At 39.6% G+C, this 19,588-nt stretch overlaps 1 protein-coding gene across 1 annotated transcript in view; it reads right to left on the reverse strand.

Annotated features, from left to right (window-relative positions):
- Positions 1 to 408: 408 nt before the first annotated feature.
- The window catches only part of Ddah1 (dimethylarginine dimethylaminohydrolase 1), a 149,857-nt gene continuing 130,677 nt past the window's right edge, over positions 409 to 19,588 (reverse strand). The window contains exons 5-6 of the mRNA XM_070007490.1: positions 2,986 to 3,129; positions 409 to 908 (exon numbers count right to left, since the gene is read on the reverse strand). Coding sequence (XP_069863591.1) covers positions 792 to 908; positions 2,986 to 3,129 — 261 coding nt within the window. The 3' untranslated portion in view covers positions 409 to 791. The remainder of the gene's footprint in view (positions 909 to 2,985; positions 3,130 to 19,588) is intronic.

The following is a 19,588-nucleotide window of genomic DNA, read 5'->3' on the forward strand; positions in this document are numbered from 1 at the left end:
AGGGCCTCTAAGACCAGTAAAGAGGCAAAAATTCACGGTATGTGACTTAGAGACTCTCTAAGATGTTGTACCCATGGGGTGTTTCCAAGTGTCCTGATCTAGGCTCCCTTAGCAACCATCTAGTGCAGATATTACCTTTGTAGGTGTGGTGCTCTACTTCTTCTGGAATTTCTATCTCTGGGGCAAACTGTTGGGATCTGCCTTGGTGTAGTGAATGCTTCCTGAAGCAGTCACAGATATGGACTGCTGGTATTAAAAGGTGTGGCCAGGGGGCAGAGGAGACTGCTGGCAGACAACATAGCCCTGAAGGAAGGTATCTAATACACAGACTTTGAATTTTCCCCAAGGCCAAGGTATTTGTGAGGGAACAAGAAAAGGTCAAAGAAAATACCTTGGGACCAAATATGATTCATGATGCAGAGAAGAAAATCTAGTTTATTTGACTGATTGGGAAGACAATCTTCAGAATATATGGCAACTGAATGACTTTCACACAGATATACAAACACCATGATGAGTGTTTCCATACTATTATTAATCACATTGCAATGATTCATTAGCTTTCTATTTTCTAGGTTGCTTAATTAATTTAGCAAATCCACAGTTTAGGTACCACCATGAGAGGAAGGAGGGTGAGGGTGCAGAAAACGAAGCAATTAACCTTGGAATTAAAATTTTGTAAACAAGAGTTAGTAGCACAGTAGATTGTCAAGGATAACAAAGGGAGTAGGTAGAGAGTCACCGGCCTGGCTTGGGCCATCTTGCTGGCTACCAGAGAGGAACTCTGTGGCTTAAGAGTCCCCCTTCTTGTTAATTAAAACCGAGCAGCAGGTGAGCAACCCATCCACCTTTTCCATTTCAGAAATGCTGACAGGGATCAGCAGATGGTCCTTCAGTTTCTCATAAACCTACAGGGGGAATCAAGGGGAAGGGAGAGAAGGATTACACTTCAGCCTGTTTGACCACCTGCAGGTGCAAAGAGTGAGTTCTAAGCTTTTCAATCATTGAACCCCAACATACACGTGCAACCTAGGCCCCCAAAACTCTCTCTACAGAGCTGGTTGCAACTGGCTAACCAGTTAAAGCATAGTGCTTTAACCTCAAAAGCAAAGATTTGTCAGAAATGTGGTTCTCGTTAGCAAGGGTCTTTATCATTGTGTGGCTAGATTAAGAGATAAATAGAAGTGTATGGCCACATGTTCATTCTGATTGTTATTTGGTGTCTACAAATTAAAAAAGCCCTTCCAATTACACGTTAATGTTTCTTTCCTTAGCAATACCACTGGGAAACTTGTACTAGATGTACTTTAAGTGAATATTTCAGGTCATCTGCTTTTAAATTATAGGTGTGAATTTTATAGCATCTTTCAGCACTAGTAGAAAGCATGTGTTGAAACATTTTGTTTTGCTGTGATCAAAGCACACTTTAAAAACCAAAATCTCTTGAAAAATATACTGTTGAAAAACACTACTTTTTTGTAGGACAGTGCTAGGAATTGAACCCTGGGCCTCAAGTGCTTGGTAAGCATTGGAGGAATGCCTCCAATCCTTCATGCTGTAGTTGTTTTTTTTCAGATGAGGTCTCCTTGAGCTTTTTGCCAGCCTGGAAATGAGATATTCCTACCTATGCTTCCTGGATAGCTGGGATTACAAGTATGAATCACCACACTTAGCTTATTCTCTGATATAAAATCTTGCTAAGTTCTTTGCCTGGGTTGCCCTTGAACTGTAATCCTTCTATCTTTGCTTCTCAAGTAGTAGGGATTGAACTACCACTCATAACACATCTTCCATGCTTCCTTGGGAAGCACTATGTTCTCTAACACAGTGGTTTGAGTGCAGAAGCCAGTTGGATTTCAAATTCCATGTTGCATTTTACTACTGTGATTTCCTCTCTGAATCTTTTTCACTTTTCTGTAAGGTTTAGGGTGGGAGTCCAAGACCTATATTTTTTTAAACAATACGAAGACACATTAGTTTATGAAATCTACCATTCATTTTAGTGCTTCGTCCTAGTCTACAATCAGAAATCCTATATTTTCCTTGGGCTCAAACTCTCAGCTATGGAAATAGAGAGAAATTATCTGTGTTATTTTTCCCACTCTCCATTTTTTATATGCTGAGAGTGACCACGATTAGAGGGTAACCTTGTAATAATATACACTGCATATCTAAGAAGTGGCAAGGAATAATTTCTGGGATTTCCAAAGCACAAGACATTAAAAAAAAATCTCAAAGGCTACTAAATGTTTATCTGTAGTGCTTGGCCTGGTTATCATGTTCTTCTAGATAGAGATGAAGGTGTTGGGTGCCTGGATGATATAGTCACTTGGGGAACCATTGCTGTGGTCTGGCATGCTTGCTAGGATAAACCTGAAATTCTAAAGTGTAGAGATGAGACTAACAGAGTGCACTGAAAGACACAAACATTTTCTTAAACCAGGGAAGGATTTCAGATGCAGGGATAGCTTCCTTCACGGACAGACCAGTTGTCTGATTCCAGGTATGTCATATTTCTCTCTGTTCTAGCTTCTTGTCACCTTGATGTGAAGCTCTGACAGTGAGCACTCACCTCTCTGGGTCACTCATACTCTTCTATGTTAAGAAGAAAATCACTCGCTGCTAAGGGGTGGCTCAGATTTATCAGAGAGAAGGACACAGTGAACCATTTAAGTGTAGATCTTTAAACTTAAGTGTATCTGGTGTAGGAAGGCACATTCAGCTAGAGCTGGAGCACGTACTTGGGTACTTGGGGTACTTAAAAACTTTAAATAGAAATACGTTGTCTCAATGACTGGGCATGTATTAGAGAACAGTGACATGATTGAGAGAAGTAAATAAAACTAGTTTTCCCTGAGCTCTAAATTACACTTTCTGCTTGCTGACTAATGTGATATGTGCAGAGGAAACAGAAGCCCTATGTGTCACTACATCATGCAGGAAGTCCCCAGGGTTACTCAGCTGTAGGATGGAAGGTGTTTGTACCTTTGCACTTTCTGGATACTCTTCTGGGGTTCGGTACAGCAAGACATGTCCTTTGCTGGGGATATTGAGATACACACAGTTTGCAGCCATGTCATCAGGCACCGTGAGCTTGTCATAGCGATGGTCACTCATTTGTTGCATGATCTATAAAGAGAAACAAAGCAGGCCTGAGCAGAGACTCCCACATTTCACAGGGGGGGAAGGTAGTGGAATGGGATGTAAGCTTGTGATTGATGCCTTAGGCTGCTTTGCTGTTCATGCTCCAACTATTACCTCAGTCACTTAGAATAAGAGTCAGAAAACCTGATTAAGCTGTGAATCTGTCAAGGAATTGCAGAGGTTTTGTCCTTTAAAGGGCGAGTTTATGCCTAATTCTTTTTTTTTTTTTTTAAGATTTTAAGCCATTTATCATCTACCAGTAAGACACAAAATGGCCATATGTAAAAGTCCCAGTAGAGATTTTGATGAGGTTCTTCGTAGAGAAGCAGTTACTCTGATATATCGGGGGGAAAAAAAGGAAGGAAGCACCATTGGAATATTCAATAATAAGAGTTAACAGAAACACTCTCTCTCGCTCTCCTTCCTCTCTCTCTCCACCCCGCCTTCCTTTGCTCTTCTATTGCCTTAAGTTGAGTTGACTTGCCAGTCTCTTGGGAGGATTTACTCTTGACTATGATGAACCAACCTGACAAACTCACATTCCAAAGCATCATCCTGAATAATTCTGATTTGGCAGATCTAGGGTGAAGCATAGGAATTTTCATTTTGAAGGCCCGTCAGGTAATTGTGCAGGGTATCCTGAACCACACTTGGAGAAAAATTGACTTAGTAAGGTCTGTTCTTCAATTGATGCTGTTATTAGGACTTTAGTGTAAAACAACTGGAAAGATTAAAAAAAATGAACACTGTATGAAGTCTGAAAGATTGAAGTCTCATCCTTATTTACTTAATACAATCAAAACAAAATGGTTCTAAACCAACATTCCCTTCATACAACAAAAATATTAAACATCAAAGCAAAAGCTAAAGTTACTTTGGGCTTAATCATGCAAATTGTTTTCATTTAAAAAAAATTAATAGCCATGCTATTCAAAATCTGCTGAAATGTCATGTTATAAAGGTATAACAAGAGGCTGGGAAGGCGGCTCAGTGGTAGAGCGCTTGTCTTGCATGCATGAGGCCCTGGGTTCGATTCCTCAGCACCACATTACCAAAAAGAAAAAAGCCAGAAGTGGCGCTATGGCTCAAGTGGTAGAGCACTAGCCTTGAGCTGAAGAGCTGAGGGACAGCGCCCAGGCCCAGAGTTCAGGCCCCATGACCGGAACCAAAAAAAAAAAAAAAGGTATAACAAGATCTTTCCCATAATGTGGTTCTTTTTTTATTTTGCCAGTCCTGGGGCTTGAACTCAGGGCCTGGGCAATGTTCTTGAGCTTCTTTTGCTCAAGGCTAGCACTCTACCACCTGAGCCACAGCACCACTTTGGTTTTTTCTGTTTATGTAGTAAATAGGACTCAAACCCAGGGCTTCATGCATCTAGGCAAACATTTTACCATTAAGCCACATTCCCAGCCCTCACAATCTGGTTCTAATCTACCTTTCCAGACAGACCTTCTTTTGGAGAAATTTGGAAATGTGCTCAAATTACAAAGTAGATTTGCCCCCCTTTTCCCAGTCATGGCAGCACTGGTCGGTAAGATTTATGGTACAGAAGAGTAGATGATACACTGCATGCTCCCTGTAGAAAATCCATTCCCAAGAGAACACAAACAGTGGCACTCAGCAAACCCTTCCTGACCCACCATTCAGATAAATCATTCACTTCTCCCAGTGTGAAATATGTCCAGGACAGAGAGAGGGCAGACAATTAGACAGTGGAATATATCTAATATGGATGTATTTGCCCATTATGAAAGGTGAAAACAGGATGTGAGCTCAGTTTTCTAAGACATTATAGCATTATAGTCCCATGGGGGAGGGGGACAAATACAGTGATAAGTACATTACAGCACCTAGGTTAGATATTTTATACTTATTATCTCATATCAAAAGTCCCATTCTGTAGATAAAGAAACTGGCCTGAGAAGGCAAATAATATGCTCAAGATCATATAGATTCAACCCACACTAACTCAAGAAAGAACTCTCTTAGTTATTCCTTCTTTTCCTACTCTGTCTCTCCCTCCCTTCCTTCTCTTCTTCTCTCTCCCCTTCGCCATCTGCCTCTTTTCCTTCTTTGGGTGTTGGCACTAGGGCTTAAACTCAGGGCCTTGGGCTCTTGCTGTTTTGCTCTTGCTAATTTTTGTACTCTACCACCAGAAGCACGCCTCTAGTTCTTTCCTTTGCTCTTCCTTGACCTCCACAGCTGCAGAAGATCTCTCCTTACTACTCATCAGCCTAATGTCCACTTATTTCATGCTCATTTGATATTTATCTTTTATTCTCTTGCATCATCCTTAATTCCCTTTTCACACGTAATTCTATTTCGACATGGTACAGTCTGATGTTGTGAAAGTACTTGAGTGGACCTTTTTCTTGCACTTCCAAATTTAAACTGTTCTTTGAAGGGGAAGCCCCTACTACAGGTCAGTGATGGGTGAGGCCTGTTTTTAGAACTGCTATTGAGAAACCTGAGATCTATTCCAACCTGGGGACAATGAAGAAGTTGAAGACACACCTACATTTTAACTTTTCCAGGCAAATTAGTAACAGATTCGACATAGCCCTATTCATGAAATGAATAGGCTCAGAAATAATATTGAGAAGCCTAAGAGAACATTTCCAGACTTCAATAGCTTTATTCTGTTATGAATTGCTATTCAATTAGTTTTCTGCACTTTTTGTTTTGTTGTTTTTTTTTTTTTTGGTGGGTGGGTGGGGGGCTTGGTCCCAAATCACAATAACAACCTTTCATCTGTTACGGTTTGGGGGGGAACATAGACAGATATGAGCTCTGGAGTCAGACCTGGGTTCGAAGCTGGACACCCATCTTTTATTACTTATGGAATTTTATCTTTTACATTTCTTGATTTCCTCATCTGCAAAACTGGGATAACAGTTTTTCATTTTTCACATACTTGTTATCAAAGTTAAATGAAGACAATGTATATAAAAAGATATAGCGATAAGGCTGGAAGTGCGAAATAAGCTACTAGTGTATTATGGCAGTGTGGCCAATCTCTAGTTTGCAAGCCCATCTTCTGTTCTGGTTGGCTCTGACTTTAAAGCTCATTTATTTCCCTCCTTCTCTCAAGCCCTCCCTCATTCCCTCTCTTCCTTCTCTCTGTCTCTGTCTCTGTCTCTGTCTGTCTCTTTTGTGCTGCTATTGGCACTCCATTTAAATCATGCGTTCAGTCCTTTAAGTGTGTTCTTAACATAGCCTGTTTTGGAGGTCAGTTCTTATTTTTGAAATCATATAAGGTTACAACTGAAATTGGAGGTGTAGCTCAAGTGGTAGAGCTCCAGCTCTGAGCAGAAGATTGTAACTTTGGTGGTTTCTCTAGCCTTTTCCCCAAGGCCTCCATTATTTAACATATAATTGAATAGTCCTGCAACATTAGTATCCTGCTTAGATCTCCTAGAGAGAACTCCTATAAAGTTCACAAACTTTTGTGAAATCTTTGTCTCTTTCTGCCTCTGTCTGTCCGTCTCTGTGGCTTGGGCTAGATTGTTCGACTGCTAGCTTTTGAATGCAGGTCCCAGGACTAATGAATAGAGCCTTGGCTCCAGAATAAGAGATTGTGTGATCTAGGGAGAAGCCCTTAATCAACATGAGTCTTAGTTTCCTCAGCTGTAAAATGGGATGGCAATAGTCTACTGATTCCTCATAACTCTAAAATTTATTTTAAAAATGACAGAAAATGTATTTAAAGGACTTAGCACAAGTTCCTAGTACATATTAAAGTGAAATAAATGTGAGTTCCTTTCCCTCTTTGGTTTTTGCAAGTCACTTGCATATGGCAGGTGATCAAATTCTATTGGTAGCTAATTTATTTCTTCTTTTTATTCATTCAACAGATATGGGGAAACTCACTATGGTGAATGATGTGACTGATTGCATCAGTGAGATATGTGAATAATTGTAATCCCTCCAAAAACAAGACAGGATTTATGTCCGGAAATAGAAATACAGTTCACTGGCTAAAATCAACGATGCCAAGCTTGGGCATTTTTGTAAAGCCACATAGGAGAGCACTCTACTCTGTGGTCCTAACCCAAATGACTTCTGAAGACAAATTAGGATAGTAGGAATAGGGAGCCTATGATGTACCTGAGGCATAAACCAACCAAACAAAGAAAATTGGTATATACAAAACAGAATGCACAAATTTCCATCAGTTTGTGACCCCCTACTTTATTTTATATAATTTTATTTAATTTGTGCTATGCTAGGAATTGAACCACTAAGTTACATCCCCAGCTCATGACTTATAATTTAATAAAAAAAAGTCCAGAAATTCAATGAGTGGACAGAATTCTTCATGTGTGTAATAGAGATATCTCTAGATGCGCCACTAGGGATTTTGTTAGAATTTGTAAGACTTTTCAGTAGTTGCTATGGTCAACCTGTTTCTTCCCAGATGCAGAACAGAATGCCCCGTGTCTGAATTCTCCTCACTGTGTGCTACTAAGGTTGGACCAAGATGGTCAGGCTGCTGTCTGTCTTCAGAGGTCAGAACTGTCTGTCTTCCTTTAATACAAGCTAAATCTAGTTTACCTTAGAAGTTCTAGATTTCTTCCTTATGGCTGAGACGACAACTCCTTGTGCCAAGGACTTACGGAGGAGAGCTCCAGTGACTTTAGGATTTCAAAGAGTTCCTGAAAACATGGCTTGTATAGCCACCGCTACTATGAGCACTTAGAAACTGCTAAAAAGCACACTGTTCGGGCCCACAGGTGAACTGGAAGTAGTACAAAATGCTTGGCATCCCTGTCTCCATTCTTCATCTGACTTTGCTCTGAGCAGTCCCCTTGGAATCCAGACACAACTGGCCCAATCACTGAGTGACTTGCCTATGACTGGGCCCTGCCTGCCTAATCATGGGAGATGATCACCCAGACCACATCTCTGACCCCCTGGAGCCCCAGACCACATCGGTTGGATAATTATGCTTACCTTTCACCTCCTGCCTCAATTCTTTTTTCCATTTAAATCTAAAGAAGTCTGCACCCCAAAGATGTTTACTTTGCTTGTTCCCACACCACTTACTAAATCTCCTTTCTCTGCCTCTTAATACTATTCATCTCGTGTCCTGGTGTACTGAGGTTGAACTGGGTGTATTAGGAACCTGATATATTGGGCCTCTGATCTAGAACTCCCTAAACTACCCAGTCAAGTTAGACATAACTAAAAGAAAACTCTAAGAATCTGCTATTATCACTGAGTCAATGTCCTAAGCACTTGGGAGAAGAACTGCAAGAACATATTTTGGTCTGACCCATTCAGGCTTGGTGCTCCCACCATTCATAAGCACCAGACAATTGTCTGTGGTTTTCCGGTGTAATTCATTGTGTACAGAAGACTAATTACATTTTTTACCCCAAAAGAATTCACACCTTGGAGGCCTCCCTAAACCCTCCCCAGCTCCGTAAGCAGTCTGGCAAATCTCCCACCTGTTGGTCTGACTCATGCTTGTCACAAGTGACTATGATGCCAAAATATGGAATGTCGTGCATTCCGGAGGAAGTGTTATCAAGGACTGTTATCAGTGCCGACTTCTTGTTTACCAGTGGGTGAGCAAACAAAAGTCTCCAAGCCCGGGCCTACTTCACAAATGTGAGAAGTTTCAGTGAGGTAACATGACTATGTATTTCCTTTCTGTCTGTACTTCCCTGTCTCCCACTTTCTCTCACCTCCTGGAGTGAACAATCATCTCTCCTTTTGGCTTCTATCTGTTTTGTCCTTCAGTTGGTGGAACTGGTTGAAAATTCTAATCTCAGGTTTTCCTCACTCTTTGCATCTCTCTTTTCTGAGTCTTACAAATTATAGCTTCCGATGGGGGACATTCCTAAGATTCCTGACATAAGAGCCAATACCCACCCTCAAACTGGTGAAGGTCGTTTCATTCTTTTCATTTCTTAGAGGAGAGGAATAATAGTATTTCTTTGGAGGAATAATTTAATACTAAAAATATAGAAAGTAATTTACTGATAGTCTACTGAGAATTACTCCTAAAATAAATGCTTAACAAAACCACGAAAGTTACCTTAGGAGAGGCTTTTCATTTAATTTACCAAGGCCTCATGGTTATTTGAGACAAATTTAATAATATGCCAGAAGAAATGACTTTTAATAATAAATAGACCTCATTTGGAGTGTAATAGTTCTGCTTAAGTAAAAGAAAAAAACCCACAAAATCCATGTCAGGTGTAATCTTTCTAATGAAAAGGATTTTTGGAAGTGGTAACTATAGATAATGAACAAGAAATCCATTTTTTTTCATAGAAAAGCTAACTGTATATTCTCAACACAAGGAGTTTCTTTTTAGATGAAGAAGAGGTTTCTTTTTTCCTGCCAATGTGATTTTCTTTTCCTTACATGTTACTGTTTGACAGCTTCCCATTTATTTATAGCTAGGTTCAGGAGATGCATGTATCCATATAGTGCAGGATGCTCACTATTCAGGAGACATGCAGAGAAATGTGAAGGAAGGCTGCTTATTCTCCACACCTCCAACTGTGGGTCTCAATAGTCTGTGAGGATGCACTCCTACTGCCTGACAGCTATGTTTCAAAGAACTCAGCCTCCTGGGGACCGAGCTGTACCAAGGTCAATGAACAGCTTTTCTCTCCTGTCTGTGGATGCTCAGAATCTTTGTGAGAAGATGAGTATCATTTCAAATATCCCAAGAATGCAGCTGTTGAGTCGTTTAGTTCTATGTTCTAATATTGTTTTTGTCCTTAAAAAGCTTGGAGGATGTGGTTTTTGTTCCAGAGCTCTAAATAAAGTGTCATTTAACTCCATAATGGAACTTCCGGCTACTTACTACGCTCCAGGCCAGAACGGAAAGCAGATAGCACCTAAACCCTGTACACATCATAGAAATTCCTCTCCCAAAGAGATTACTCTAGATCCTCACACTCAAGTTTGAAAAATCCACAGAAGGTTTATAGGATTTGGGGGGGAAGATTTAAATCAAGTTGCTATTCTAAATGTCTTTTCTGACTTCTGACAAGAGAATCATTCTAGTTTGTGGAACATAGAGTGATTATTAGGGGTGGATACAATGATGTTCACTTCAACTTAACAATCCTTCATGGATCACCACTAGTCCTCTGGGCTAGGCACAATGATGGTTGGAAAAAAGTGATGCACAGATAGCTTATTGCCATCTTCAGAAAAGAAACTGTAATTTCAGGCAGGGAAAGCAGATGAAGGGTATCCTACCAGCAAAAAGAAAGTCAACTTCATTTTTTTTCTTTCATAAGCACCTTCTTAAAAAATAAAGCATGCAGTGGTTGAAAAGAAATGGCTCTGACAACCATCTTGGCCATGTCCTCATGGTCTGCTACACAGCTGTTGGTTTGGAGGAACTGGCTTTGCTCCCCAGACTGGAGCTGTCACAGAATAGAGTGGAAATGCTCTGGCTTTTAGCCCAAGAGAATGTGCATGGCTAGTTGCATTAACCAGGCATTTCCGACAGTTCCCAGCATTTCTGGGAATTTTCTCATCCAAGGAACTGGAAGGCAGCTTCATTCTTAGGCTTCTTATTCATGTTTTCTTTGTGTTACAGCAATTGTATTTAAAAAAGAACTTGGAGCCAGGCATTGGTGACTCACTCCTGTAATCCTTGCTACTCAGGAGGCTGAGATCTGAGGGTCACCTCAAAGCCAGCCAAGGTAGAAAAGTCCCCATGAGACTCTTGTCTCCAACTATTCAAAAACTGGAAGTGGTGTTGTGGCTCAAAGTGGTAGAGCTCTAGCCTTAAGCAAACCAGCTCAAGGACAGAGCCCAGGCCCTGAGTTCAAGCCCCACACCTGACCAAAAAAAAAAAAAAAAAAAGAACCTGGATAACTTGATAGAATTATTTACGACTTAGTTGGTCAAACACCTAAGCAAAAGTATACTGGAGTATACTTATGGATCACTTGCAATTTATCTTTCTTTGATAGATACAGAAGCAACTAATTGTTGCACAAGAACACTTTTTATAGACATTTAAAATCACCCACTTTATTACTATTTTTGTTTATGTGGCACTGAGTGATCAAATCCAGGGCCTCATGCATGCTAGGCAAGCACTCTGCCATTAAGCCACATTCCCAGCCCTAAAACCACTCATTTCATTATGTATTTATCATTTTTCAAGAGTTTATTGAGAGCCTGACATTATAGCAGGCACCAAGTCCTGGTAATCCTCTTAAGGAGCACCAGTGTAACTATGGATAACATTATAGAACTTATATCAGATCTTCATGGTTTATATTCATTCACAGATGAGCTCAAAATGAACACAGTCTGCAGGATGTTGGCTTTTAAATCTCTCTCTGCATTGATGGGTTTTACAGATCTTAAGAGTGTGGTTACATGGCTCTTTTTAGTTTGTTCTGTGTGTAATTTTAATTAACAAATATTTCCCTTAATGTCAGCTACCATTTTCTTCACAAATCTCATATTTGGTGCTGCTATTGTTTGCTTAGATCCTATAGAGCTTATATGTATGTGGAGGAAAGACCTCCTGTATTGTTTAAAATGTAGCAAATCACATGAACCATTTCTGAGATGGACCCTCAAAAGCAGTGGCACTTGTGGAAGCCTTGGAAATCCTCCCACAGTCTGAAGGGAACTTTTTGAGCTCTTTTGAAGAGCTAGGGAGCAGGATATGGGCAGAAGGGAAAATAGCTCTACACGGGTGAAAATGCTGAGCCTTATTTTCATTTGGGGGCTAGACAGGAGGAAATTCAGACCATAACTTTCTTCCACAAATGGGTTCCTAACTTCCCTTCTTACCTCTGTTAAGACTAGTTCTGCAATAGAAGACAATCTTCCATGATGTTTTTCCTTTTTAAAAATATCTTTAGCATCACCCATACGTTTATTGGCACTCAGTAAAGTCGGAACAGTGAGCGCAAGCAAAGAGAAAAAGGTATCCTGATAATTAGGGTGTTTTAGTCTGTGTTCTAGTGCTATAACTCAGCACCACAGACTGAGAAATTTATAAAGAATAAAGGCTTCTATGGTTCACAGTTCCAAAGGCTGGCAAGTTCAAGACTGGGTAGCTGCAACCCCATCGGTTCCTCCTTGCTGGTGGGTATCCTTCGCTGATTCCCAAAGAGGCACAGGGTATCACATTGTGAGGCCAGATATCCTGGCTGCAGCTGAGTTGCCCGAAGATCCTACTTCTCCCTCTTTTGACAAGGCCATAGTCCCATCTATTCCATGATTTTTTTCTTGTGTCTAAGTATATAGCTAAGCACATAGTTGTCTTCTTGGCCACTGAGGCCATGCCCTGGCCGTGCTTCTTCAGACACCTGCATCACCATCTTCTTCGGTGTATTATATCCCACAATTAATCAAAGATTAATTCTCTTTGGTATTGGACTTTGCTGCTTTGTAAGTTTCCCTTGGATCATTGTTCAGCAAGAAACCTTTGGAAGAGCCATTTTCTATTCATTGCTGCTTTAATTTCCACTTCCTGTCCTTATTTAGCTCTCAAGCAATCCTGAGTATTGGGTGGCATAATCTCCATCTTCACAGATGAGAAAACCAATATTGAAGGAAATTCTGTAGTTTTTCCCAAGATCACAAGCCTGTGTACCTGTCTTCAAATGCCCACATTTAACCACTCACACCTTGAAAGACTAACCCCAGATCTCATTCTCTGGCAGACTGTAGGCTAATTTTCATTTAGGCAGAATTTGTTTAACATGTGTATTTTTTTCAATGTTTGCATTCGGATGCATTTTAGACAGAAAATATGGCTTTTAAAGCCATGTGTTTGCTATTGGAGTACAAGGTTCAGTTTGCTCAGAGCTAGTTTTGTTTTTTAGGAAATGAAAGAAGAGAGAAGCCTTTGGAATGGAAAAAATTACATCCCACTCATCCCCCAGAGCAGCAGAGGGATAGGCTTCGAGGTTAGAATGAGAAAGGGCCAAATGTACACAATTTCCAATGATGTCCAGGACCAACTCTGTTACCCTAACCCCACCACTGGTATTTTCATGGCTATTTTCCATGTGAGCAAATGATCCCTTAATTTCCTATTTCTCTCTTCAGTAGGGCACACATTAAATTGTTTCTATAATTATGATTGCTTTGCTCTTGGCTATTTAAATTCTTCTGCCCTGGGTTTAGGGAAGAATTTATGTTTAACTCCTTAAAAGCATTTTTTCCCCTTGAGCAAGGTGAAGAAAATGATCAGGACTCCCAATTACGTAACTCTACACCACTGGATTCTTAGTCTTAGTGGCTAGGGTAAAGGTCCTCAGTTTCCTGAGATCTCCAGCCCCAGTGTGCTGAAAAACGAAGGGGAAATGTGTGCAGAACATATTGTATCCATTAAGTTTGATGGCCATTTTACTGATTTAAAGGAGAGAGAGAAATGGAGCTGTGGCTCAAGAGGTCAAATGCTAGCCTTGAGCAAAAGAAGCTAAGGGACAGCACCCAGGCCCTGAGTTCAGGGCCCAGGACCAGCACCAAAAAAATAAGTAAGTAAATAAACAAAAAAGAATAAGTAGAGTATGACTTGCAAATAAAATGTTTAGTACCCTCCAGGAAATTTTCTTTGTTTTCACTGAGTGCCTTCATTGATTTTGGAGAGCTGGTGTATCTGAGGCTCACCTTTCCTTGCACTGATAGATCAGTGTTGTGCCACTGTGGTTGATTTTTAGTTTATAGCAATGAGTAAGACAAGTGAGTCCCTGGAGACAATTGTTGGAACCTCACTTGGTGGGAGTGACCTTTCTTTTGCTGAATTGGGTAATAATTTTTGAATAGTGGGAGGATATTTCATCATTTATCCCTTAAATGTAGTGATTAAATACAGAATATTCATTTTTAATTAAAAAAATATGGAGTGTCACTATGTTGCCCAGGCTACTCTCAAGTTCCTGGGCTCAACTGACCCTCTTCCAACTTCCTGCCCTGGACTATACACATGTACTACTGTGCCTGCCTTAACACACTTAAGTTTAACCTGCATTATTCAAATTTTCTCCATGACTATGTGTAAAGAATCAATAAATTAAGTCAAATTATGATTTGTAAACTTTCTGATTCCTATGGAAAAAACACTCCCACTGTGGTTAGTTTTCTGCTACCAATGTCATATCACTGAATGCTGTGTTTGGAAGGAATGCACAGAGACACATGGTTGCATGTTAGTGTTGAGCTGATATGGTAGAGGTAATCTACTTCAAGAATATAACTAATGAAAGAATATAGTAAATTACTTAGTGCTTGGTTTTAAATAATTATTGCCTTTGTCTTCAATTTCATTTGCTTAATCATAAGTGTACAATAGCTAATATTTTAATAATGGCTATGTTTATTAGCTGGCTTTCAAGATTTTCCAAATCTAACAGTCAGCTTTAACTAGCTGGGAGATGACACCAACAAACCAATGCCTCATTCAAGAGATTTTTGTAGTTTTACAAGACCTGATTCCTGGACTTTAGTAAGTTTGGCCTGCATACAAAGTGACTCTTAAGTTGTCCTCCACCCATGTTCAATGCCATAAATAGCTTTGGAATTTGGTATAGTGTTGTCTATAGACAGACAGTAATTTGGGATCAACCTTCAATGACTTTATGAAATAAACTGATGGCACGACATAAGGAATTACAAATACTTGGAAGGGAGACGGCACGTTGGGTTTGCTAAATAGGAGCCCAGATTCACTGATACTAACAAACATAAGAAATACATGATTAGCTTTCGCAGTCCCACTGAGTAATTGGAAACTTAAATGTCCAATTGTTCTATGGGGGAACATGAAATGAGAATTCATGGTCTACTTTCTTTAACTTGGCTCCAGTTTAAATCCTTCCTTCAGTTTCTCTTTTTGCATCATCGTTCCCTTATTTCTAGCTGTTGTTTTGCCATGCTTTACATATCTTTCCAAGCAATTTCATGAAATAAAGTGAAGTATGATTGTAAAATTTCAGACAGTTCTTTTAGATTTTTTTCTAAATTCTAAAAATATTATAAAGCAAGATCCTGCTTGATAAGAAATGTACTCATTGTCTTGCCCATGTAATTGTAACCCCTCTGTATAGTATATTCACAATAAAAAAATAATAAAAAACAAATCCTCTTCCTCTAAATATATACTTCTGCTTCTCTCATTTCTCTTTCTCTAAGGTAATGGATGTTAAAAGTCTGATTCTATCCTTCAGACTTTATTGTACATACTCAAAACCAAAACTGTTGACTGTGTATGTCAACTAGAGAGCTAGACATCCCAGTTCCAAGGTCCCACCCAGAACTCTGCTTCTCTCAAGTGCTAATCTCATTTCATTTTTTATAGTTGCATCATTTCCTGCTACTGAAAAACACTCTTTTTTTCTTGCCAGTCCTGAGGCTTGAACTCAGGGCCTGTCTCTGAGGTTCTTTTGCCACAGCACTACTTCCTGTTTTTTCTGTGTATGTGGTACTGAGGAATCAAACCCAGGGCTTCATGCATGCTAGGCAAGCACATTACCACAAGCCACATTCCCAGCCCTGAAAAACACTCTTGTTGGCCTGGGCATCTAGCTTGATGTCCAGAAATCGCTGCTGTCCCTAAATGCATCAGGGATGAGTAGCTTTACATGTGATTTTCTCTGAAGTGGAAACTTTTGTGAAACTAAGCTGACAAATCTCACTCAAGTTGAGGATGGTTTCTCAACCTTAGCACTATTGATGGTTTGGGCTAGGAAAGTCTTTGTTGTGTGGGCTGTCCTGCTTATTGTAGAACATTCAGCTCCCTGGCCTCTGTCTACTACATTCCAGTAGTATCCTCCACCCTTTTCCTCTTGGGTTGTGACAACCAAAAGTATCCCTACATGTTGACAAATGTCCCCTCAGGGAGAAAGTTTCCTCTGGCTGAGAACCATCAAATCTGTTCATATTATAGGAAAGAGCAGATACTTATGGGAAATAGGAGGCAAAACAACTTAAAAAGGAAGAGAATGAAATTAGACTTCCAGGTAAAGATACTAGCTACTCTATTCTTTGAATTAATAAGATTATTACCAGGAAATAGAATGATGTTTAAGAAAACAGCTTTCACCTTATGTATTATTTTTACATGATATCAAAATTCCACAATCACATGAACACATCAGATTACTACAACAAAACCATGGTTCAAGAGGAAAGCAGACATGGGGGTTGGTCCCATCCCCACTGTGCTTTTTACTGTGTGGGGGTGGCTGCCTGGGTGTAAGCATCTCAATCTGACCTGTCTTAAATGAGAGGAGAAATATTCATTTCTTCCTGGATATTACCTTTGTTAGCACCAGACAATAAATGATGATAAGGTACTCTGAATACCTGGGAAACTGATACCATGGCCTAGAAAATTAATAACCACACCTTTGAGAAGTAGGCAGGAGTTTGAAAATTATCATGCCTACCTCTCTTTCTCAGAGGCTCAGAGTGGTGAAGAAATTCTGTGTTTATCTCAAGTCGTTCAAAGGTATTGTCCTAGTTCTCTGTTGCAGTCTGGGCTTTTTCTATTTCTCTTGATTTTGTAGTCAGAGTTTAAGTGACTAGGTAGGCACAGTGTCACTCCTCCCTTCCCCATTCCTCAATCCATGACTTGTGGAATGCTGAAGTTGGGTATCTTTCCTCCTTAACTCTGTCCTAGAATTTAGTATAGTATTTGTTTTCAGGCCTCAGGACTTCAGATGGAAGTGGGAATTTTCTACTCAAGTTCTAGAGTCTCTGTGCCTCCTGCAAATTAATGCAATTAGAACTCATTGTAGACACATTTATTTTAATGTGCAAATGTTACCAAAAGAGACAAAGGTACGATATGGGAAATGTGATAAATATCTTTCATTCTGGAATTATCACCTATAATCCTAGCTTCTCAGGAGGTTGAGATCTGAGGATTGCAGTTTGAAGCCAGTGAGGGAGGAAAGTCTATGAGATTCTTATTTCCAGTAAACTGGCAAAAATCTGGAAATGGAGCTGTGGCTCAAGTTGTAGAGTGCCAGCAAAAAAAGTAAGGGAGAACATCTGGGCTCTAAGTTCAAGTTCCAGTACAAATTGACAAACAAAAGGCACAGGTTTTAAAGCACTTTGTAAGTCTTTGTATTTCAGTATTCTAGGGGAGTTAGGATCCCAGATTTTCCTTTATACCAAAGCTATTTCTCTAAAGTGCCAGAAAGTACCAGATGCAGTGTATTTATAAATTGATATACTGAATTGAAACCTTTTTGAACAACTTCTAAAACACAATTAAAAAATATATTGTCCTAAATGGTTTAGGGCAGTATTTTCCTTTAGGTATGTACTACTTCCCCTGCCCCCAATTATAGGAAGTAATGTTGGGGAATCACAGACAGAGTTAATGTTTCTCACAGTGTACCTTGTGGATTATCTGCATTGAAATCACTGGGTTCTTCTTGAGCTGTATCCCAGTGCTGTTAAACCAGAAGTTCTGGGGTGTTGAACCCCAGAAATGTGGCATTTATTTTAAAATCTGTACTCTATAATTCTTGGGCTCATTAAGTTCGAGAACCACTAATATACTATGTATTATCTTTATACCTAAAAGGTATTATTCTTGCTCTTAAAGATACAACTATTAATAGATGACATATAGTGAGTTCCTATCACTTGCCAGGGCACAGATAGAAAAGAAAGGAATAAGTAGAAAACATATACAAAATGTTACAAAATGCCCTTTTGATTCTAATTTTGATTCTAATTTTCTTTTTTTTTTTTTTTTTAATCTCTACAACAGTAACTCATTTCTGGGAAAGTCACTTAGAAATGGCTGTCAATACCATCTGTAAGCCTAGCTACTTAGAAGGTTGAGATCTGAGGATTGCAGTTCAAAGCCAGCCTGGATAGGGAATTCCGTGAAACTCTTATCTCCAATTAATTGCCTAAAAAGTTGGAAGTGGAGCTATGTAGCTCAAGTGGTAGAATACTAATCTTTAAGAACAACAACAACAAAGCTCAGGGCCAGCATCTAGGCCCCAGGACCTGCATTAAAAAAAGAAAGAAAAAAGAAAAGGAAATCTAGCCCCAAAGCTATCTTTATATCTATAGTGTTATTAATAATATAGGGACCCAACTTTGGCAATAGAGCCATCCAGGTGTCATAATTGAGAAAATAGGTCTAGAAATAGTTTTATAGTCCATTTATTATTTTTATTAGTATAATTTTATCTTTAAGTAGTTGTTCAAAGAGGTTTCAATTCAATGTCAATGTATGAGTACAATGCATTTAATCAATGTCACTTTTTTTTTTTTTCCAGTCATGAGGCTTGAACTTGGGGCCTGGGCACTGCCTTGAGCTTCTTTGCTCAAGGCTAGCACTCGACCACTTTAAGTCACAGCACCACTTCTGGTTTTCTGGTGGTTAATTGGAGATGAGTCTTACAGACTTTCTTGTCTGGACTGGCTTTGAACTGTGGTCTTAGATCTCAGCCTCCTGAGTTGCTAGGATTACAGGCATGAGATACAAATACATAGCTTCAATGTCAATTCTTAATAGGATAATTTTGAAAGACATATATGAGAAATAATTTCTTAAGAGCAGGATAATACTACTGGGATAATTTTGCAGGAATATTACAGCAAATTCACTTATTAGCTTATGTCTCCTTCCTGTCTATTTCTAGAGATGGTCCAAATGCTAGTATTGTGTTTTCCCCAGGGACTGGAGAAAAATTCACAGTTAAAATGTCACTTCAAATTTAGTGTCAATGTCTTCCCGTATGCTTTTATAACTTTTAGCCAAGCAACAGGATATTCACCAACACCTAAGGTATTTAATACATGTGATGTCCACAGAGGAATGGTAACCCAAACCTCATTCATCCTCCTTCCTGACACATTTCATAATCCCTTCAACACCAATGGTACTGGTGTTGGCATGTCCAGAGGATCATGGAGGTCATGCTGTGATGTGCAAGTCGACCTATGGGATGGGGAATCATTCTGGATTTTTCTTTCAGTCTTTTGCTAAATCAATTCAGATAAGACAAAAAAACCCATGAAGCTTCTAGAAATGGAAGATATGCAGCTGCTATTGAAATGATATTTTGGGGAGTGGGTTTAGAGTGTGAGTAGATAAAGATCAAAAGAAAATAAATGGGAAAAAAGTAAAGGCCAGACTCCAAATTTGGACCAGTGCTGATCCCACTGCTGCCAATGGAAACTGATGTGGAAGCCAGCCCCTAGTATCGTACAAGCTTAGACACTGGCTGTCCGCCACAGTGGCTGTCAGCTGGACTTGTCTGAGTATCACTCAGTTCCCAAAATGCTAATCTAGGTCAGTGAAATCCAACAGTGTACTTTTGCCCACCAAGTTTTGATGATTTGTTCCTTGTAAGAGATGGAGAAAATTGAATTCATGGTGACAGGGGGAGTCTGAACTCTTTTCCAAAAATTCCTTCTCACAGGCATCCTATTTTGGTGGACATTTCTGAGGTCATTCTGTTCATTA

Source organism: Dipodomys merriami, unplaced genomic scaffold (genome assembly GCF_024711535.1).
Source record: "Dipodomys merriami isolate MVZ:Mamm:240054 unplaced genomic scaffold, mDipMer1.0.p SCAF_7, whole genome shotgun sequence".
In the NCBI taxonomy this organism is placed as follows: Eukaryota; Metazoa; Chordata; class Mammalia; order Rodentia; family Heteromyidae; genus Dipodomys; species Dipodomys merriami.